Source organism: Elgaria multicarinata, chromosome 11 (assembly GCF_023053635.1).
Source record: "Elgaria multicarinata webbii isolate HBS135686 ecotype San Diego chromosome 11, rElgMul1.1.pri, whole genome shotgun sequence".
Taxonomy (NCBI): domain Eukaryota; kingdom Metazoa; phylum Chordata; class Lepidosauria; order Squamata; family Anguidae; genus Elgaria; species Elgaria multicarinata.
This window is the reverse complement of record NC_086181.1, coordinates 21525314-21549286: the sequence shown is the minus strand read 5'-3', so window position 1 is coordinate 21549286 and position 23973 is coordinate 21525314. Positions and strand designations below refer to the sequence as shown.

The window sequence follows — 23973 nt, the reverse complement described above, 5'->3', positions numbered from 1 at the left end:
CAGCTAGAGGTACTGTATGAGATCATTACCAACTTTTGTAGTTGTTGTTGTTGTTGTTGTTGTACAAGAAATATTACATATAAATTAGAAAACAGAGATAGCTAATATCCATATCATGAATAAATATTACATTCTGATTCAATCAAAATCTTGGTATGCAGACAAGTATGGAATTCTTCTAAGAAATGTGGCTGATCTTGTCTTATTGCTTTGCTCATATTGCTTCCCTTAGATATTTTGTAGAAATATCTTGCTGATTAATTTTGCCACTGTTTGAAACATTATTGTTGTTGATTTTTATTTATTTAATTAATTAATTTATGTACCACCCTATAGCCAAAGCTCTCTGGGAAATTTACAAAAGTTAAAAAACAGTGGACATTAAAAAAGTATACAAAATTTAAAACCCTCAAAAATATATAAAAACAACAGTATAAAACAGTATTCATTTTAAACAGTTCTGGATAACTAAAAGGGTATCCTCTGCTAATGAGAGGCACAGCACAGCTTCTATAAAGCTATTTGTTAATATTTTCTGTGCAGAAGCCGTCTGGATGTTCTGCTCTGCTCAACATTTCTCAGATGTTTCAACATCCAAACTCACCTCAATATCTCAGTTTAAGTGTTGCTTCTATCTATCTATCTATCTATCTATCTATCTATCTATCTATCTACATCTATATATCTATGGTAAAAGTTTGTACTGCATTCTCACAGGTTTTAATCATATGGCCAATATTATTCAATGTTACTCTCCATAGGATTTGCTATTGCCATCCCTGGCAACGAACAGTGATTTTTTGTTATTTCCATTTGCTTTCCAGATGGATGGGAATAATGTCATGGAGAAATTAAATGACACAGAAGTGACAACATTCATTATTGTTGGATTCCCAGGTACTAGGAACATACAAATTTTATATTTCATCACATTCCTTCTGATCTATCTACTTACTCTTTTGGGTAATATTATCCTGCTAGTTACACTAAAGATGGAGTCAAGTCTCCACACACCTATGTACTTTTTCCTGAGCAACCTTGCTGTCCTGGAGATTGGCTACACCTCAGTTACTCTCCCTAAACTTCTAGCAATAACCTTAGGGGGACCTAAGACTATTTCTCTTACAGCGTGCTTAGTGCAGTCATATTTCTTCTTCTTTCTGGGTTCCACAGAGTGTTTCCTACTTGCTGTTATGGCTTATGACCGTTATCTGGCCATTTGCAACCCACTGAGATACCAGACTCTGATGTGTAACAGAGCATGTGTTTGCTTGGCTTTAGGTTCCTGGATGACTGGGTTTCTAAATCCTTGCCCATCCACTGTCTTAGTTAGCAGGCTGCATTTCTGTGGCAGCATAATCAACCATTTCTTCTGTGATGTCCCACCACTACTCAGTCTCTCATGCACTAACACCTATATCAGCAAAACCATCATCTTCATCAGCTCAGCTGTCATAGTGTTAGGCACCTTTCTGATGACAATGCTTTCTTATGCCTGTATCCTGGCTACCCTCTTAAGGATGTCCTCAAGAAAAGGACAACAGAAGGCCTTTTCCACCTGCACTGCCCACCTGACTGTAGTGTCTCTTTACTATGGAACGGTGATCTTCATATATGTGAACCCTGCAGGCAAGCAGTCAATGGAAAATAACAAGGTGGTCTCTTTTATCTACAGTGTGGTAACTCCTATGCTCAACCCACTCATCTACAGCTTGAGAAATGAAGATGTCAAAAAGTCTTTGAAAAGACTGATATTAAGGAAATTTGGTCCCAGAAAATGAACTTCTTAGATACAGGAGTTGGGTCTTAGTGGAATTTCATAGTTTATAGAAATTGGCTACAGGGTTTCCCCAAATGTACCTTTGAACATTTCTAGTCCATTATGCAAGGATGCAATGCAACAAGGCTCTCACAATGAAGGTAGTTTGGAACTCAATGCTGAGAAGATCTGTGAGACGTTTAGTACAATGGCTTTTTATTTATTTGTGTGCAATATTTATATACCGTTCCCTATCTGAAGATTTTGGAGCAGTGAACAAATAGGATAAAAGTATAAAAACATCATTAAAATGTACATTTTAAGAAACAAGGTTCAGATAAAACCATTCATTCAGGTAAAGGTAATTCAGGGAAAGTTTCTTGGAACAATAATGTTTACAGGTGGTGCCAAAAACAATACAATGGGCCCGTTCAGAAGACACCTTAGCTTTAAACATGGTGAATAAGGTTTTTTGCTTTATTCACCATAGCTAAAGCCATGGTTTAAGGTGTCTTCTGAATGGGGCCAATGTTGGCACCTACCTGACCTCCGAAGTTAGTGAATTCCATAAGAAGGCGCCCACTACATCTTTCTTCTTCTTCTTCTTCTTCTTCTTCTTCTTCTTCTTCTTCTTCTTCTTCTTCTTCTTCGTCTCCTTCTCCTCCTCCTCCTCCTCCTCCTCCTTCTTCTTTTTTTTTTTTTTTTGAAAATGATGCACCCATTAAGCAAGTTATTTTAATGTTGACTGTTAATATTGTTGGCAGAATACAGAGATCTATAGATAGAACAATCCAGATGGTGGGCATAAGAGAAAGATTTTTTATTATTATTATTATTTTCAGTAGTATTCCCATATTGGTAGAACATAATTTCAGATGGGTTCTATCAAGTCTCATATTTATAAGCATTTAGAAACATTTTTTAATTTTTTTTTTCTGGTTTGGGCTGTATTTTGTATTGATTTGTAGTATTTTTGGTTTAAAATATGTTTTAATGTTTAAATATGTTTGAGTGTTTTATCATGTGGATGTAGAACCTTATTTATAGATTTACAATATTTATATATCACTCCATATCTAAACAGATCCTGGAGTGGTGAACTATTAGAGATAAAATAGTACAAAGATAAAAAGAATAAAGCACATTATTATTATTATTATTATTATTATTATTATTATTATTATTAACTTTATTGTTATGTAAATCCTGTTGTTATGTGAATATAAACTTGAACAGGAAATTGCTCTTAAATATTTTTAAAGAAAGCATATCAAAATTTTAAAGAAAGAAATAAGGACTTGCAATTTATAGTGCATATTGCAACTGGCAGAAAATACTTTTCTATTATACTTATATCCCGTTCTTTCTTTGTGGTGACTTGCATGGGACTCCTAGGCAATCACTGAGCTTGAACAATGAAACAATTGTTATTAATCCAGCTTTGAACTTTGGTGAAGAAGAAAATGCAACAGGAACTAGAAGTCATTGAATGGTTTAGTTGCAGTACCCCTGAATGATTCTTCTACCCCAAGATAGGTGGGTCACACACACACACACAAAAAAACTGTATTGAAAAGGGCCAGTCTGTCTTCCCATAACCAAACAATTGAGGAATTAAGGTGGGATGGAAAACGAACACCAGTCAGAGGGAGACATTCTGAACATAGTCAAAATAATCAGTTTGATATTTTCACAGTACATGGTATCCATCCAGGATTTAAATGGTCCTAAAGGAGGGCTGAACAACTAATGAACCACAAAGTTCAATGCAACTGAAAATTCATGTGTGTTTATCCACAAGGGATTTAATTAAACCTCCAGTTTTTGCTGTCTTTATCAGATTGGGTAGAGTAGGGTATAAGTGTCCAGCATCAGTAAAGCCAAAATATATGGCTGGGGGGCTGGATTCAGCTTGGTAGGTCACAGTACTGGTCATACAGGTCTGCCCTAACTTGTTGCTGAAAAATCCAGACTACAATGATGATGGTAATGGTGATCGATGATGATGGTGATGATGATATGATGATCTTTGGTCCACATGCTCTTGAGGTTCACTTCAGGATTACTTGCAGTAGAACATTTAATGTTGCATCACCCACTATCTGGAACACTTTACCAATTGACATTAGACAGGCCCCCAGTTCTGGCATTCAAATTTCCCAAATCTCATTTCTTTACACAGGCTTACCCTGGAGTGTGACCCAGCCAGCTATGATTTGTAGCACACAGTAGAGTATGTGATTTTATTGCTGATTAATTCATATTGTGTTGTTTTTATTGTTATATTTATTCTTGTTTTTATGTCAATGCATTTTATGTTCACCATTTTGATACTTTTGTGGTAAGTGGTATATAAATTGAAATAATAAAACAAATAATCGAACAATCTGGGACATGACAATTCATGTAGAGCTTAGAGAATCATCTCTCTCATCTCTTTTTTTAAAAGGGAAAAATTAATATTAGAATTATTATCATGCCCTGATATGGTGGTCTTGTATCCGAAAAGCTGATCCACTCCACACCAATTGGCTTCTAGTCACTGCTCCTATCTTTACGGATCCTATTTTTGTTGTAACTGGCATCATTAATGGTTAACAACACTTCAGTTGTTGACTGTGCCTTGACTGAATATGAAGCCAATGAGTTGGATTCAAAGGTGAAATCAATGGGTCTTGTTAGTTATGCCTGACTTAAATCCCATTGATTTCAAATTGTCTACTCTAAGTTTGACTAACTCTGGATCCAACCCCAGTGTTCTTAAGCATATTAGAGAGATATGACTCAATGAAGTGTGAAGCCCAATTTTGGCCCCTATGGTTGTGCTGGCATATTCTACAATATTGACCAAAAATGAAGCTACTGTTGTGGGGAAGAGATAGCAAGGCTGCCGTGCCTTCTGTATTCTGTCATTAATGGCATTCAACATTCCATATGCTGTCATTAATGGCCTGGTTCATCTCTGCTCTTCAAAATGTTCTAGCAGTGACCAGGGTTGCCTATCATTAAATCAAGCTGCTGAAAATCCTGCATCTTAGTTTTATCCAGTTCTGACCTACTCACAATAAGTTGTACTTTTCTTTTTAATCTTTGGAGTGATGTAAACAACTGTTACACATTTGTTTATTTTAATTAGAGTTTTAATTTCTATTTACCACCAGAAAATATTCCTGAATGTTCTGTAACACCTCAAAGCTTCACTCTTTGTGCTATTAAATAAATTGTTATTAAAATATGGTACACAATATTTTTGTAGCTTTACGTATTATGCACATTACATTGTCATCCATTATTGTGAAGATACCATGTGAAACTACTGACTAACAATATGTATGATTGTCATACAAAGAACATATAGTAAATCTTTGCAAATGATTAAAAAACCAAGAAAAATCACAAATACCAGAGGAAGGGAATACATGGAATTAATTAAGCACTCCTGCCCCCATCCACAGTTTTTCCTTTCCAAAACTGCTCACCAATTTTTAGATTTTCAGGATAGACTAGGGCCTAATCTACACCAAGCAGGATATAGCATTATGAAAGCAGTATGGAAGTGGTATATAAAAGGCAGGACCCACACTACTGCTTTATAGCAGTATTGAAGTGCACTGACAACTGTTAGGGCCCATTGACACTTACTATATACCACTTTCATACCGCTATATCCTGCTTGGTGTGGCTATATCCTGCTTGGTGTGGCTCCTGCCTTTTATATACCACTTTCTCACCACTTTTATAGTGCAGTATCCTGCCTGGTGTAGATTAGGCCTAGGTTCTCCGAGTTGGGTCTTCTGCCAAATGTCTAGAACAGTCCATTGGAAGAGATCCTTTAATATAATGAAATAGATTGGATATGAGTCTGTTATTAATCAGTTTAAATTTAAATAAAATAAATCACCTTGTCCCCAAATCATTTGATACCTGGCAATTTCTTTTACTGTTTGGAAACAGTGGACTTGAAATTGAAGTTCCTTATACTGATGGAATTTGTTTCTGTTAGACCTTCAAACACGAATCACCCAAAGAGGTACAAATAGAATTGCTATCAGGTTTTGCCTACAACATTGTTCTGCCTTTCTGAGGCACATTTGAAGCTAAACTAGTTCACATAAACAATTAATTCTGTTGAGGTCTTGCACATTTCCAACAGTGCGGCTTAGTCCTCGTATTAGAGTGCAATCCAATACATGTATAAACAGAACAAATTCCTACAATTCCCAGCATGCACCAGCTAGCATGGTTGTCTCAGGTATGCTGGGAGTGGTAGGACATTTTTTCTGTTTCAACATGCATAGGATTGCACCCTTAATTATTCTGACTCAGGATTTGTCTGCAACACTCCATCATGGTACTCACAAAGCACTGACTCCCCTCTTTTAAATCAAGGGGGAGGTAAGTAGTTAATTGCATTTGGTTATCTTTTGGAAACCTGAGTTCAATACTGAAAAGCAACACATTTCATCCCACCCTCCTTCCTTGCAGTAAAAAGTGTGAAGTGTTAGTTGGACTCTACCTCCACATCAGTAGCTAGCAAGTATGTAAATGATATAAGGTAGGGATGTGCTCTGCTTCTCCTCAGACTGGAGAAGCAGAAGTGGATTGGGGGGCTTCACCTCCCCTTAAGGCGGAGGAGAAGAGGATCGGGGGAGCAGCGGAGCATTGCAGAGCAGATCGAGGTGAAGGCAGATCCTTTGCCTCTATCTGGAGCTCCGCAAAAAAGGTAAGGGGGGTTTACTTGGCCCTGCTGCTGTCGCTGCCACCCATGCGGCAATGGCGGCAGAGCCAGGTAAGGGGGAGCAGGGTCTTACCTGCATCCGTCACGGCCTGTCGCCACCTTCACTAGACCCCGTGGCTCAACCAGGAAGTGTAGGCCGCAATCAGGGCCTACATTTCCTGGTTGAGCCACAGGCCCTAGTGAAGCTGGGATGGGCTAGGACAGACACAGGTAAAGGGGAGGAGGGAGGGGGGCCTTACCTGGCACCACTCCCCGCCACTGTGGAGCTCCAATTCAGAGCCGGAGCTCTGTAGCGGAGTGGAGCGGACCCTAGGCGGATCGATGCAGGGTGGAGCGGGCCCGATCCACAATTTGCGGATCAGGCGTGAAGAGGATCGGGGGGTCTGTGCACATCCCTAATATAAGGGATAGTGTAAGTTTCAGTATATAAGACCGGACAGGAATTCCAGGCAAATAGGCTTCAAAGAAGGATCAGAACAGAGCAAATTGATGCGAAACAAGGAAACAAAACCAGCAGATTTGTGAATACAAAACTAAAAAAACAACAAGTGCTCTCTCGCTCTCTCTGGAGGAAAGCACATTGTTCTTATTCTCTGCAGTATAATGAAATCAGCCCTGTCAGTGTTATACAGCAGAGCTAGCTGTTCCTAAAACCCAGATTTTCAGTGCTGCATAAAACATACTTCTGGGAAGGGGAGGGGCCTGGGAGTAATAGCACACCCTTCCCCCTCATTGTGCCCACTGTTCTGAGAAGAAGCAAAAATCCCAAGTTATCCAGGGCAGGATCTGAAGGGAGGATCCCTTCACATTTGTGGAGGAAGCGTTTATCCTTTACTTTGTTTTTGTTTTTTCCATTAATACTTTTATTAATTTCCCACAAAAACAGAACACATAAGGAAAGGTAAAGCTACAATACAAACTATACAAACTACATCACAATGTTAACAACTACTAAAATGGTCCCAAATACATACGGCTATATTCCATTTAAAGCGACCTTTGTGTCAGACAGCAAGTGTCAATTATTTCTAGTTCACTAGGTCCACATTTCATAAAAGCAAGCAAGTATATTTAACAGAGGCAAGAATACAAGTTATATATAAAATCCACATACAATTAAATCATCCTTTTACAGTTCTTTTATATATTCAATAAAAGGTTTCCAATCCATTACATATAAAGCTATTATCCTTTACTTTGTTGATGCACATATGTGCATCTCCAGTTTATAAAAATAAAGATCTGCTGCATTCCCTGGCAGTTTGCTGGAATGGGGTGAAATGAGGGGTGGGGTGCTCTCCCTACTAGAGCACCCCCACCCTAATTTCATCCCATTAGAGCAAACCATCAAGGCAGGCAGCAGATCTCTATGTTTATAAACTGAAGATGCACAGCTGTGCATCAGCAAAGTAAAGGATAAAAGCTCCCTCCACAATTGAACATTTTTGGATATAAATTGGGGTCCATCAGAGAAGTTAATTAACACAATCCTGCCCTCTGCCTGGCTTCTGGCAAGCAATCAGGGGTCACCAATCAGCTCTGGCTATACCCCGGAGCAAGGTCACGTGGTGGAAGGGCCAGGGTGAACTCGCTTTGAAGAAAAAAGTTGGGGTAAGTTCCCACCTTTTTTACCACGCAGCTTTGATGAAACCGCCCCCACCCCACCATGGCTGTGAGTTGGTGGCTGTCATATAACTGACCCAGCACCACTTTGCAGCCACTGCAGGGCTTAGAAGATCTCTCTTTCTCTCTTGCTCTCTCTCTCTCTCTCTCTCTGTAGAAATTAGTGTCTAGTAAGACCAGAGAACAAGAAATGTCCCAAGAAAGTTTAAAATAATTCACCTAGGCAAGGCAGAAGAGCTACTTCTGGCACTTATTCTTACACAATATTAAGTAAATGTCATTCAGTGTCATCTTCAACTCTTTACCCAAATTGTGATGTCTCAACTAAAGAGTATTCTGTCCCCCATCAGCTTCCTCATAGCTAATTTCACTTCCTTGTTCCGTAAGCTGTAAATGACAGGGTTGAGAGTTGGTGTTAAGATACTATATAGAACCCCTACAAGCTGGTCCTTTTCCAGTGAGTAGCTAGAAGTAGGACGGACATATGTAAAGATGCTGGAGCCATAGAAGAGAATCACAACAGTGAGATGCGATCCGCAGGTGGAAATGACTTTGTGATGCTGTCTTTTCTGATGGTTGCTCAAAATGGCATGAAGAATGAATACATAGGAGATCAGAGTGAAGAAGAAAGGGCTAAGCCCAACAAATACCCCCACGGTGAGAAGGGCAACTTCATTAATAGTTGTGTCGGAACATGAAATACTCAGCAATGGAGGGATATCACAGAAAAAGTGATTAATTTCATTGGATTGGCAGAAAGACAGACTGAATGTGAGCGTGGTATGGAGAGAAGCATTGAGGAAGCCACACACCCAGGATATGGCAGCCATCAGGAGGCAGGTCCATTTAGTCATGAGTCTGGCATAGACCAGTGGGCGGCATATAGCAAAGTAGCGATCCAGAGCCATAGCAGCCAGAAGGAACCCCTCAGTGCCCACTAAGGCAACAAGGAAATACAACTGTGTAGCACAGCCCCTTCTGGAAATGCCTGCAGATTCAGCCCAGAGATCTGCCAACATTTTGGGGACAGTCACAGAGATGTAACATATATCAAGGAAAGAGAGGTTGCCAAGAAAGAAATACATGGGGGTATGGAGAGAATGATTCAATGCAGCCGCGGTGATTAGGAGCAAGTTTCCTAAGAAGCAAATGGTATACACAGTGAGAAAGAGGATGGCGAGGAAGCTCTTGCCTTGTTTAATATTTTTAAATCCCAGGAGTATGAATTCCAGGACAACAGTTTGATTCTCAGAGTAGGTTGACCTCATGATGCTGAAACTGAATGTTACATATTCAAGAATGATATTTAAGTGATTTCAATGTTTCTTTTTCTCTGTAACAAGAACTCTGCTTTATCTTTGTACCTGACCCATGGCTACCATGACTAATATGCATTGATTATTGCAATGCAGCGATTGTGCATACTGCAGTTAGGGGTACCATTAGCCCAAGTTCTGATATTCCATGCACCTGACTCTGTAAAACACATTATTCACAGAGCAGCCATCTTCAGAATAAACCTCCATAGGGTTACATAGTAAGTCTGTAAGCTTTCCCCTTTTGCCCATTCCATGCATCTTCTTCCAGCTCCAGATACCTTAAACCCAGCTAAAAATAGGTAAATAGGGATAGGCTCATGATCTAGCAATCAGATTTGGTCTTGGCAATATTTCTATCTCTTGTCTGCTAGATTCTAGGGATGGATGAATCTCTCAGTTTTCCTTGTTTTCTAATCACATGCCATTTCTCTCCCCAAAATGAAGAATTTTGGTAAATTCTTATCAAAACCAAACTGAAACAAAATTCCTCACTCATCCCTTTTAGACTGTAGAAGTATATATATCACAGTAAAGCTCTCTTGTTTTGGAAACATCTTCAGGAACTGGTGGTGAGATCCATATAGCAACATCCTAAAACAGAACGTTTAGGGATACTGCCAAGTATATCAAATAAGAAGTGTGGATACTAAACTTTCTTCTATGTTTCAAATATAAACAAACAAATTCTTACTTATGGAAGATAGATGCTCATGATCAATGTATCATATTTCCCAACCATGGATTTTATGGAGTTCTGAAATGGCTATAGCTGTCCAACTGCTGATATACTTTAGTATGAGTGGGTGTGGGGGGGATATAAAGCTTATCACATAGGATATTGAAATGTACAAGCATGTTCCCTGAAGTGATCATTATCGTAAGCATATGATTGTCCCCAGGGCACACTGAAATTATTGTTTTGATGTAAAATTTGTCATAGGGACCAATTTATTAACTATAAAGGGACATTGGACATCAATTATCTTAGATCATTCACATCAATGAGATAGTAAACAAGATATGGTGTTGAATGCCTTGTTTTGAACACAGCTTGATCAAAACTGAACATTTGAAATGAAGTGTGCATTAAACATTGTTAGAAAATGTGAATTTCCAAGTGAAATGGCCTTCCATCATGGGTGGAAGGGAGTAAGAAGGGCACAGTTAGGCAATGGTACTTCTATTTGCCATCACTCAGTAGCTCACCTGAAGTCCAGCTGCTCCACCAGGGTTCTCCATTTCTGCTGTCAAACAGTGAAAAGAGCTGCCATCCTGGGTGGAAGGGAATAGGACATGCACAGTTAGGCATCTAACAGCCACCACTTGGGAGGAGTGCATCAGGAAATAAGTCAATGAGAACCATAACAATAACTAAATGAGAAATGAGTTAGTGGTGGGGAGAGGACTATATCACCACAGAGAAATGCCAGGTATGGGACAAGGTTATTGCATTTGATTCATTTTTCATGTTTAAGCTACCTCAGATAGTAATCAAATAAATTAAATTTGTTGCCATACCACTAGTCTTTATTGGCAAAGCTATCACATCTTTTTCTTGTTATTAGCAATCAAATCAACAACACAATTGGTGATATCACAAGCCAAGAGCAACCTACTAGCCATGTATTGTGGCCTACTAGGCACTTGAATAGCTCTTGTTTTTAGGTCCCCAGCAGACTGCAAAAATAGTCTGTGATGATGTGACTGATATTCAGTGAGTGATAATATGATGATTGTCACATTGGACCAAGAAGACCACAGATCACATCCTTACTTAGCCATGAATATTACTAGGTGACCTTGGTCTATCTCTCAGCATAGTCTATCTTGCAAGGTAATTGTGATGGGTGGGTGGTTGTTATGCTGCCCTGAGCTACTTGGAGCATGAGAAAGAATATATATATATATATATATATATATATATATATATATATATATATATATATATATGCATGTGGTTGACTACAGTACATGGCTGATGGGATGATGCCTTTGGTTTCATGGATTACAAGTGTGGGGACATGAGATAGATAAGCCAAAGAAATTCACAACCCCATTTTCCTCTGTGTGTGTGTGTGTGTGTGTGTGAGAGAGAGAGAGAGAGAGAGAGAGAGAGAGCTTCATCCCATGTACCTGTTTCCCTCGAATTATCCCCTACAGTGCTAAGATGGCATTGTTGTTGTTGTTGCTAGCTAACTCACACCCCACGCAGCAGTGCTCCTAAGATCCTTTGCATACCAGGAAAAGGGTTTAAGGGGAAAATGTAAAAAAATCATTGCAAAACCAACAGTTGACCCAATCTGATTCAAATTTGGTATGCTTAAAGCTCTCCTTAATATATATTACTGTGCGAATTTTGATGTCTTTATCTTTAAAACTTACGCAGATGTAAGCATTTGTTTGATTTGAAACTTAATAAGTATCAAATCCTGTTCCTGTGCCCCCAGTGGCCACTCGGAAAACAACAAATGATTCGCTCCAAAACTACTACAAAATAGGTTGGGTCTTTTGCCTTTGAAGCACAATTAAAGCAGGATGCATGGGAGTATTTCACAGTCAAAACAGATTATAAGCTGGAAAACTTCGGAGTCCTTTGCACACAATTCACAATTATTGACCAGTATAATGCTGGTGTGATAAAGCTGAGAGAGAGAGAGAGAGAGAGAGAGAGAGTTTTCCCCTTCCTGCTTTTGTGGCCACTGTGTGAAAAGAATGCTGGATTAGGTGGACCTTGTTGTGATCCAGCATGGTTCTTCTTACGTTCTTAGGATTATTCTCATGGCTACTATACAGACAGTTTAAGATTGCATATATTTTAATGAATTAAAACATGAATGAAAAAGAGCAATGGGATGAATGAATGAATGATTTAATAATTACTCTACTATACCTCAAGGGAAGACCATGCAATTTTCCCAAACTAAAATCATAACATGCCTATGGGATGCAGGGGGTGAGGAGGTAGGGGGTGGAAATGGACTTAAAAACAAGCAAAAAAACCCTATAGACTATTTCTCACAAAGAGTTTAGGGAACAAACCTGTATCTGGACTGTGTTACTGCTAGGGATGTAAAAGAAATGTGTTGGTTTGTGATCAGAAATCTGCATATTTCTGAGTTCATGATTCAATTTCTGTAGGTTTAAGAGCTTGCGATCAAATTTTCACAAACTCAAGACATGCATTTGAAAGTTACATATGTTTGTGGGGGGGGGAGTGCATAAAAATAAGTACAAGGTGCACTTTAGTTCATGGGAGAAAAATGTGTACTTTTCAAAAATGCACAGATTTAGAAGAAGGCAAACAGAAATATGTATGAATTTCCATGTGAAATGGGAAAACCCATGATCTAATATTCACTCATGTTAGAAAAGCTTTCAGGTTGAAATTGGAGAACCTTGGCAAGCTCAGGTTTTGATGATTCATACAACCTTAACCGCTTCAATGTCCAGGTGGTGTGTTAGATGGCAGGTGGTTGTTCATATGTTAGAATCTTGCTTCAGACAAACAAACTAATAGATAAATAAATAAATAAATAAATATGAGCAGACATTTTTTCTCCCAGTTATCTCACTCCCCCGCCCCCCCCCCCGCCTCCAGCACAGTGTAGAGATCATTATTACATGGATAATTCAACTTTCATGTTATCTGAAGTGCTGCCTTCCAGAAAAAAAGTGTACCACTCATCTACTCTTTATGCAAATTCATATGATGTATGAAAAATTTGCTTTGTTTGTACTTGTGGACTGAACACAGTCTGTTCATTTCTAAGCTTGCAATGTGATTGCAGACCAAAATACATGTGTATGACAGCATCTGTGCATAAGAAAATGCATACTTTTGAAAAATACACACAAATTACACTTTAATCAATGGAAGAAGAATGTGCAATGTACACATTGATATGTACATTGGGGGGGCGGTATCCACAAAAATGCCTGCAGATTTTCATGTGAAAAAAGAAGCTTGCAATCTTATATAGACTTGAGTTAGAATGAGCTTCAAGTTGGAAGAGTACTTCAGCAACCTCAGGATTTGCTGACTCATAATCCCTAAAAACAAAACTTATGAGTCAATCTGTTTTCAATATTTATTAACTGAAATTTCCATACTTTTTTCCACAACCAATTTACAAGTGTCATTGAGATACCTTTTTTCTTCCTTTCAATATCTTAGAATCAGAATGGCTTCATGCAACAACTCAGTGATGATCTAGAACTGATTTGCATTGTCACAGTCTCCTAATCAGCAATAATTTTATCTGTATATTTCCTTCAGGTTTACCTACCCTATTGCTCAAATTTTCAACTGGTTGGGTTTTGAGTAGCGAAGATTCTTGCAACTGTCTTCTTGAATGCTCCCTTGACTTCTTTATTTCTTAGGGTATATATTACAGGGTTTAGAACTGGAGTCACAACGGTGTACATAAGGGAGATCATTTTGTCACTTCCCGGAGTTGAACTAGACTTGGGCCTTAGATAAGTGAAAAGTGCTGTCCCATAGAATAAGGTCACAACTGTGAGGTGTGAGGAGCAAGTAGAGAAGGCTTTCCTTCTTCCCTCTGCTGAAGGAAGCTTGAGGATGGTGGAAATTATACGGATGTAGGAGAGGATTATTAGCAAAAATGGACTCATGATAAAAAGTATTGACACTGCTAAGACTACAATCTCATTTTTGAAGGTGTCTGTGCATGCCATTTTCACCAGTGGTGGGATATCACAGAAGAAGTGTTGGATGTGTTTAGAACCACAAAACGGTAAGCTGAAGATCCATGTTGTTTGAGCAACTTCCACTGAGATGCCAGTAACCCATGATGCAGCTGACAGCTGTGTACATACCTGGCGGTTCATGATGACTGTGTAGTGCAATGGATGGCATATCGCAACATAGCGGTCATAGGCCATGGCTGCCAGGAGGCAGCATTCTGTCAGTCCCAGAATGGTGAAGACGTACATTTGGGCTGCACAGCCTGCTTTGGAAATGTTTTTATGCTCTGTTAACAAATGTATCAGCATCTGGGGCACCACACTGGTGGTGTAACAAATTTCTAAGAATGACAGGTTCACCAGGAAAAAGTACATGGGAGTTTGAAGAGAATGGTTGAGTTTTACAAGCAGAATAATGAGGATGTTACCCACTAAGGTGATCAGGTATGTCACCAGAAATAACAAAAACAGCAATATTTGCAGTTCAGCTAAATATGAAAATCCTACCAGAATGAACTCATTAAGATTGGTCTGGTTCTCACCTAGTCCTTCCATAGAATGGGTACCCTGTAGGGAGGATGAAAAGACAGATACTGAAAATCACTTTAATAAGGTAAGTACAATATAGAAGCAGAATTGGGTCCAGATTTAGTCAGAGTAAACCCATTGAAATGAATGGGACATACGTTAGTCATGATTGAGCTTATTTCAATGGGTCTACTCTAAATGTAGCTGCATCCAACTCACTATCTTCATTCCCTTTCTCTCACCACAAAAACTAAAATAAAAATCAGAAAGAAGTGATTCCTTCAGTGATATTCTTCTTTTTCATAAACTGGAGAGTTGGTGTCAAGCTGGCCTTTGGGACAGATTTTTTTTTTTTTAAAAAAAAATCCCCTTGAGTTGAATTCTGGTGTGTGTGTGTGTGTGTGTGTGTGTGTGTGAAGTGTAGTTACTGGAGAATGATCTTATTGGAAGGGTTGCTTGCAAAAAAAATCCTATTTTTTTCTTATTTTAGGAGTTCTGAATTACTTGAACATATTTCTGAAGCAGAACTAATACATTCCAAATTCTTCCAATGTTAGGGTGACCGTATGAGAAGGACAGAACTGTATCTTCAACAGTTGTATAGAAAAGGGAATTTCAGCAGGTGTCACTTGTATGCATGCAGCAACTGTTGGAATTCCCTCTTCATCACAACAGTTAAAGTTGCAGGAGTCCCACCCTTTTTAGCTAGCGTGACCAGGTACAAAACAGGGGGTTACCCCAATCCATTCACACCATTACCCAAACTTACATTGCCTCCACACTGAAGTTCCTATTAGTCACAAAGAGGAAAATCTACTAGCACACTACAAGTATTTAGACTGTGAGTTATGCTAGCCAATGGTAGTGGTACTTAGACTAGATCCATTGAAATGATTGGGACTTAAATGACACCAATGCCAGATACAACCAATTGGATACTTTATTCTGAAGGCAATATAAAGTCAAAGAGAAACAGCAAGACTCCTCCACTGGACTACTTTGAGCCATATGAATGTTAGATGATGATGATGATGATGATGATGATGATGATGATGATGATGATGATGTTTGCCCCCTTGAATTATTTCACCATAAAAGAAAGGTAGACTAAAACAAACACATCAACAAACTCACAGTTGGTGGTTCCTAACAATAGTATCCAGCTGCTACGCCATTACAAATTTCTGTTTTTGATAGGCACACTCTTACCCACCCACAACAGATTTATAGTACAATCATAGGCCTGTTGGCTCACTGACCCTGTTCAGATGACATGCTAAGCTATGGGGATTAAACATTTTGAGCTAAACATGATGGCTTAGCATGTCATGTGATCCATGACTTGGCATGTTGTGTGAACCATTCCTAACCATGGTGGCTTCTTAACTGCAGTTTTAACACACCCACTAACCATTTCCTACATGGTTTAGTGTGTTGTGTGAACAGCCCCATTGTGTTCCATTAGGCTTAGACACAAGGAATCGTATGAAGGCTTCTAGCTTAAGTTTCTCACAGATATGGAAAAGTTGATTCTCTGAACTATTTTATATTAGAGGGAAAATAGAGTGTTGAGATCTTTTTTTTTTCTCAATCCAAAAAAATAGATTTATCTAAAACCTTTTGATTAAGAGGTAACAAACAAATGTACCCCACCCACACAAATGCTTACTTTGCAGAAGGTACAAATGCTCTTCTCTGCTTCAAAGCCATGCACTGTGATGTAGCAAACAAAGATATTCATTTATGCTCTTCTACTTGGGATTATCTGACTAATAAATCCATGAATAAATCTCTTGAGATTATCCCACTAATGAATCCAGTGGGTCTAGAACAATTTACTTATTTATTACATTTTTATAGAACAATGGCAATAAATAAATAACAATGATGCAATGTTACCTCTACAGCTATCAGGAATGACTAATTTCAGACAGAAATCTAACCACATTTTTAACTATTCCACCTGAGAAATTTCTTGCGGGTGGGAAGATAGAATCTTAACATCTCCAAGTTTTTCAATATATTTTAAATAGAACAAAACAGATGATGTTACCAAGGAGGAGCAAAGGTCCAGCTGTTACTCTGATTTTTAATCTCTAGACTCACCCAAAGATTGCCAAAGTTCTCCAGATTCCATGTCAAATCTCATTCCCATTCAAGTCCATATGAGATGCAAACTTTTTCTTTTTTCATTTTTTTGTGCATGAATATATATATTCCTAATTTATCCATCAGTTTTCTGCATCTTTGAAATGAACACACTTAGAATACTGTTTACAGTTCTGGTCACCACACCTAAAAAAAGATATTATAGAGCTGGGGAAAGTGCAGAAAAGGGCAACTAAAATGATTAAGGGGCTGGAGCATGTCCCCTATGAGGGGACCTTACAACAGCTGGGATTGCTTAGCTTGGAAAAAAAGGAAAGACATGATAGAGGTGCATAAAATTATGCATGGTGTGGAGAATGTGGATAGGGAGACATTTTTTGCCCCTCTCTAAAAATAATAGAACACGGAGTCATCCCATGATGCTGATTGGTGGGAGATTCAGAACAAATAAAAGGAAATACTTTACACGGCACACATTTTAATTATGGAATTCACTACCACATGATGTAGTGATGGCCACCAATTTAGATGGCTTTAAAAGGCGGTTCGATAAATCTATTTAGGAGGAGAAGGCAATCAATGGCTACTAGCCCTGATGGTAATGTGCTACCTCCAGTATTCGAGGCAGTAAATCTGTGTGCACCAGTTGCTGGGGAACATGGGTGGGAGGGTGCTGTTGCACCATGTCCTGCTTTGTTGGTCCCTGGTTGACAGCTGGTTGGCCACTGAACTAGATGGATCCAGCATGGCACTTCTTTTATCCTTATGTTCTCCCATTGATTAAAGTTCATTTGTTCATGTTTTTCAAAATGACTCATATTTCAAGCATATTTTTTTTCAAATATATGCATTCCTTTTTTGGGACCTTGAATTGCACTGCAAGCTTGGAAATGTAAGAAAGGAATTGACCCAACTCTTTCACCCAGTCTTCAGATGTTCCAATTCTCACCCTGCTTATGATTATTTGGGCCAAAACATTCTTTTAGAAGAATGAACCCAGCCTGAAAACAGCTGCAAGAACATCCAGAACATAGGAAGCTGGCTTATACTGAATCCGACCATTGGTCCATCTAGACCAGTACTGTCGATACTGACTGGCAGTTAGAGATGTATCAGAATTTCATTCACATTCTTAAATCATGCACACACACCAAAGTGCCATTCACAACCCTGAACAGGAATGCCAGTCCCAGGAAATGTTCATAATATCCAAAACTTGCATTCACATTCAAAAGTACACACTTGTATATATGCACACCTGTGCAAATGCACACTTCCAAAAAATGTGTACATGCACAAATGTCCCCACACCCCCATTTTCATACTTTACAGGGGGAAATAGGTATTTTAAATTGAGGGAAATGTGCATTTTTAAAGTTTTGTAATAGTGTTGTTTTTTAATTGGGGAAAAAAATGTGCACTTCTTAAAATGCATTTTTTTCCTAATTAAAAATGCATATTTGTCCTGGTCAAAAAAAAGAAAAGAAAAAGATGCTCACATTTGGGAATGTGAAGAAGGGAAAATGACCTTCAAGGAAGAATTTGGAGAACCTCAATGAAATCAAACATTACATGTTTATCTTTCCCCACTGGCAGTGACTCTACAGGGTTTCCAGTAGGATTTTTTCCTACCTGGAGATGCCAGGAATTGAACCTGTGATTGTCTGAATGCAAAGCAGGTACTCTACCAATGAGCCATGCCCCAAGTTTTCCAAGCTAGAGCTTTATTATAAATTTGGGGGTTAATTAATTAGGGATGTGCTCCACTCCGATTAGGAGCGTAGAAGCAGTAGCGGATTGGCCTGCTCCGCCTTACCCAGAGGCGGAGTAGGAGCGGACCGCGGACCCCCTAGAAGCAAGGCGAAGAGAAGCGACCATTTTTCGGAGCTCCGAGTTCAGGCGGAGTGCTCCGGTCGCCATCTTGAAAACATTTCGCCATAGGATTGCATTGCGGCAAATAATCGCGCATAACTACGTTGTTTTTGAAGCTATCACTCTGAAAATTCTTGTGCACAGAGAGTCGTGGATGGGGGTCATTTTGAGACCACTCTCACCTCTCTGAGTTGTCTGGGTCGCGGGCTATATTTTTGTGAAAATCGGGTCAACCGCGCGGCTCAAACTGCGTTTTCGGCTTTTCGCCCATAGGATTGCATTGAGGGAAAGAATCGGGGATAACTGGGGGGGGGTTTAAGCTATCGTTCTGAAAATTCTTGTGCACAGAGAGTCGTGGATGGGGGTCATTTTGAGACCACTCTCACCTCTCTGAGTTGTCTGGGTCGCGGGCTATATTTTTGTGAAAATCGGGTCAACCGCGCGGCTCAAACGGCGTTTTCGGCTTTTCGCCCATAGGATTGCATTGAGGGAAAGAATCGGGGATAACTGGGGGGGGGTTAAGCTATCATTCTGAAAATTATTGTGCACAGAGAGTCGTGGATGGGGGTCATTTTGAGACCACTCTCAACTTTCTGCATCGTACGGGTCGCGGGCTAGAAGTTTTTAAAAAATCGGCGGGAAAAATACCTTTTTCAAAGGGCTGAGGGGCAGAGTCAGCTCCCGGTCATGATGATCCCAAAGTTGGAGGAGGGCATAGGCAAAACAGGTAACTTGGGATTCTGGGAAACTTCTCTTTCTTCATCTGAACGGGCTTTTCCCCGTGTTTTTTAAAACAGTAGCCCCACCAAAGGCACAAACACAACCTGAAATCATATACTAAGCCAAGAATAAGAGATAGAAACACAGCACTGCTCCCCACCCTAACCTTGGTGAACAACTGAATCGATGTGGTGCAAGGGGATGAGCTCCCCTAGGGCATCTCATCGTGGACGTGCCCCCACTCTCTCCTGCACTGGAAGGCCATTAGAGCCTTCCAAAGAGAGTAAAACGGTGGAGCAATGCCTCTCATGAGTTGAAGTGAATGGTCACTTTTCAGTGGTAGAGCAATGCCTGTTATGAGTTGAAGTGAGCGTTTTACTTCTTCTCAGAGCTGTTGGTGGCTGTCTTGAACTGGCAGCTACTTCCCCCTCCCCCAGGCACGTCCCCCTATTGCTGGTAAAAGACAGATATAGCCTTTTTAAAAAAATTCTTCTTGCTGTTTATTGAGCAACACTGCTTCTTTTAATTCCACCCCTCCTTTGTTTATTGATTGATTTATTCCATTTTATATGCATTACTGGCTTATCCTTGGCTCACTTCCTTATGCCCCCAGAAATGCCAGCTGCATGCCTGCCTGCCTTCCCTCCCTCCTCCCCTGCCCACCTCGCAGGGATGTTGTGTGTGGGGTGCCCGATTTTCAAAAATTCCCCAAAAATCAGGGGATGATGGGATTGCTTTGAAACTTGGCGTGCGTGTGTATATCCCCATGAGGTGTCATGGTGCCAAACATGAGGTTTCTAACTTGAACAGAAAAAAAGTTGTATAATTTTTTAGCTTTCAATGCAAGCCTATGGGGGGGGGGAAACGGAGCTCCGGATCCGGATCCGGAGCTCCGGGCGGAGCGGAGCGGAAGTGGGCGGAGCGGGGGCGGGGCGGAGCGGCCCAATCCGGAAAATGGCGGATCTGCAAGTGAAGCGGAGCGGGGGGTCCGTGCACACCCCTATAATTAATAATTAGTGATGTTACAATTTTTTCTGATGTTAGAGAGGAACAGGGACACTACATTGGCAGGAAAGCAATAAGCTTGATATCTTTTACCTCCAACCTTGGCTGAAGCAGCAATCATATCAAGTATGCCTACCTAGATTGGCCAAGATCACATTCTAATCAAACCTGCAAATGTGACTATGTCCCAAGACGGGGTGGGGTGGGGTGGGTGAAATTGGGGCTGTGTCTGTGTGAAATTGAGCAAGGCATACGTGTCTGTCATATAGAGTGATTTCTCTCTGGAATACTGCAAGGTGTTATTAATAGGTTTCCTGCAGGGCTATGTGTGGACCCAGCGATTAACTTTGGATCCCAATTCAGAAGGTCCAAATTGGGCCTGATTTGCTTTGGACTGATATGGACTTGTTCTGATTCACTTTGGATCCAAACCTAAATTAAGATTCAGATTTATGAATTATTCTGTGTGTTTTTTCCCCTTCATTTTTCCATAGACTTCCATTGGAAAATAAATAAATGCCTACAACTTTTTTCATTTTTCATGATATAAAGATGACATTTGGAGACCTATGGAGGTCCTCATGCCTGCCAAATTCCAGACAGATTGGTGCAGTGTATTCATGTGATAGACTGGTAAAATTTGCTCTTTTTTCAGGGAAAAATTGAGGAAGGGGAAACAAACTAAAGGATATATATATAAATAGAAATAGAAATAGAGGCAAGAGATAAAAGTGAGAGAAGGAAGAAGGCTCAAGAAAAATTCAAGTGCTCAAATACACACAAACAACAACAAACCAAAGCTAGCCAGCCCAAAACACCCTACACCCACCAAGTCTAACCCACAATGAGCAGGGACAAAGGAAGCTCACTCTAATGATTGTCCTTAAGCCCTCCTCCATCATTTTGATTGGAGGCTGCTGGAGAGAATTCGGAGACTTCAAGAGGGTTGGGGGATGAAGCTGTCACTTAACAGCCAATTTCCCCCTCCAAATGCCTTCTCCCCCCTCCCTATTCTAACAAAAAGATGTTGCAAACACCGACAGGCTATTTGCACTTGAAGAAAAGGTCCAAATCAATCCAAATTAATCTGAATCAATTCAGACCATGCTGAATCGATTTGGACCTATTCAGATCTGTTTTGTTTTGCTTCGGATCTATTTCAAAGCCCTCTGAGTCACCCCAATTTGCCTTGGATTCAGGATTTGGATCCAAGGCAATGCAGAGTCCTAGTTTCCTGAATGTGCATTATGGAACACACAGTGTCCAACCAGTTGTTAACCACAAGGACCATGGCTGAAGCCCCTATTGATTAGGGGCCTCAGACATCTCTGGTGTCTCCTTCCTCTTCCTGACCCCTTTGAGCTCAAGTCAAACTCTGAAGAGAAGTTGCGTTGTTGCACAAAGTAGCTTAGTAGTTTGCATAGGCAAAAGGCCGTCAGAGAAGTATATAAAGTTGTGAGTGTGTTTGTGTTGCTAGCTGTGGGTAGACCCCTGCCCATACCAGAGCCTCTAGTATTGGAAATGGCATCTCAACACTGGAAACATTTACCAACAAAACAGCTTTTAACCTCTCACATGTCTGTCGATTATGGAAGGTTTTAATTATGTTCTGCCATCCCCATACACATTTGGGGGGTTAAGATTCTTTTTGTTGGTTAAACGATCCTCGAGGCTTTGTAGGAGTATGCATATATCTTTGAAGACTTACCAGTTTACATCAATAAACTGTCAGTGCTTTATTATACCTTTTACAAAGGAGAATAAATGTCTCCACAATGCATTAGGCATCAGGTCATGTCCATCACAGTTTGGAAATGCAAGGCCTGTAATTAAACCTTACATACATTGAACTGAGCAACAATAATGCCTTTTGTTAAGAATACAGATGTGAATCACCTAGCGAGTTATGATAAGAGAAAGTCAAACCTTCAATACACTCGGGTCTCTCTTAAAAGCAAAACTGTATCGGGGGACACACAATAAAAGTTTGCTAAATTATGTGCTTCCCACATACAATAAAGTGTCCTGCTCAATCCATCTAACCTACTCTGCTGTATGATCTGTGTAAAATATTCTGTATTGGCATTCAATAAACTTCAGTTTCCTTTTTTTCTCTGCATTTTTATTGTGATTTTTTTTTTTTTAAAAAAAAAAACAGAACAGAAAACAAATTGTGGTGAAAAAGAACAAACATTACATGCATAGAAATGTCATGGTTTTTTTTTCATAAGATACACCATTCATTCAAAAACAAAGGAGAGAGTTATGCATAGGTTTCAAGAAAAAGAGACCAAATATCCATGTATTTATTCACTCAACATATATAACAACCTTTCAAATGTTAATAGCATTAAGTCCTCAGTCCATTGCCTTATAGGAGGTAAACATTTATCCTTCCAGCATAATAATACCAATCTTTTAGCTATTATAAGGGCTCTGAAAATCCATTTGCTCTGACCCTGCATTAATTTCCAAGAAACCGGTAGGTAGTTTAGGAGGACATGTACATCATTCCATATTAAGGACTGTTTCAATACAAAGTTTATCCTTATTATGATCACCTCCCAAAAGGGGGCAACTATTGGGCATTGCCAAAACATGAATAAAAGAAGCATTAGGTGAGTTACATCTCCAACAATTATGCATGTGAGACAAAATCTTGTTAAAAATACATTGTGGTGGTAGGGAGGTCTCCAATAAACCCAAAACATTTTTATTTATTTATTGCTGATTAAGGTGAAGCCAAAGGTCAGTGGGAGCTTCAGATACAGATGCTATGACAACAGTCCATTGATTAGGCAAAATAGGACACTCCAATCCTCTATTCCATTCCTGTCTTAGACCTAGGGTATCATATTTATTTACTAATATATATATATATGGATTGTGGATTGACATGCCTGTTAAACTGCTATCAGTTTTGCCTACAGTAATGGAGACTCTGAAGCTCCAAAAGCAGCTGAACTCAACCCGGTTTCCAGAAAGTGTTGCAGTTGCAAGTATTTAACACATAAATCAGAAAGTGACAAAAACCCATCATCTGGACCTATTTTTACCTAATATAAAAATCATCCTATCCTTCCATGTCCTTTCCATTTCTAAATCTGGCTTTCCCCATAAAATCAATTTTGTTTTGAGAGAATGGATCGAACCATAATTGACATGATACTATATGCCACACCTCTCTAGCGGCCAAGATTGTAGGGTGGGGTTATTTATTTTGGTATGTTGAGAACCTAGTGTCATCTATTTGGGAAGAGGTATTAAACATTAGGGCCTCATCTACACCATGCAGGATATTGCACTATGAAAGTGGTATATAAAAGGCAGGAGCCACACTACTGCTTTATAGTGGTATTGAAGTGCACTGACAACTGTTGGTGCCCATTGACATATACCATATACTGCTTTCATACTGCTATATCCTGTTTTGTGTGGCTCCTGCCTTTTATATACCACTTACATAGTGGAATATCCTGCATGGTGTAGATGAGCCCTAGGATTTCAGAACTGACCAGGATGGAAAATCTAAGCAAACTGGAAAAGACCAAAACTTAGTGCAAGCCAATAGAAAGGCCCAATGGTACAGAGCAGGA

The 23973-nt window shown here is 39.6% G+C and overlaps 3 protein-coding genes across 3 annotated transcripts; 1 reads left to right on the top strand and 2 right to left on the bottom strand.

Moving 5' to 3' along the window:
• Positions 1-842: 842 nt before the first annotated feature.
• Positions 843-10023, top strand: LOC134405376 (olfactory receptor 5B21-like). The gene is made up of 2 exons (XM_063136622.1): positions 843-1767; positions 9974-10023. The coding sequence occupies exons 1-2, from the start codon at positions 843-845 to the stop codon at positions 10021-10023; spliced, it is 975 nt and encodes a 324-aa protein (XP_062992692.1).
• Positions 8441-9388, bottom strand: LOC134406615 (olfactory receptor 5V1-like). Its single transcript, XM_063138120.1, has one exon. The coding sequence runs from the start codon at positions 9386-9388 to the stop codon at positions 8441-8443; it is 948 nt and encodes a 315-aa protein (XP_062994190.1).
• Positions 10024-10633: 610 nt separating the features above from the next.
• LOC134405375 (olfactory receptor 10A4-like) lies at positions 10634-15679 on the bottom strand. The gene is made up of 4 exons (XM_063136621.1): positions 15648-15679; positions 13767-14681; positions 12479-12569; positions 10634-10711 (listed from the first exon to the last, which is right to left on the bottom strand). The coding sequence occupies exons 1-4, from the start codon at positions 15677-15679 to the stop codon at positions 10634-10636; spliced, it is 1116 nt and encodes a 371-aa protein (XP_062992691.1).
• Between the last annotated feature and the right edge of the window lie 8294 nt (positions 15680-23973).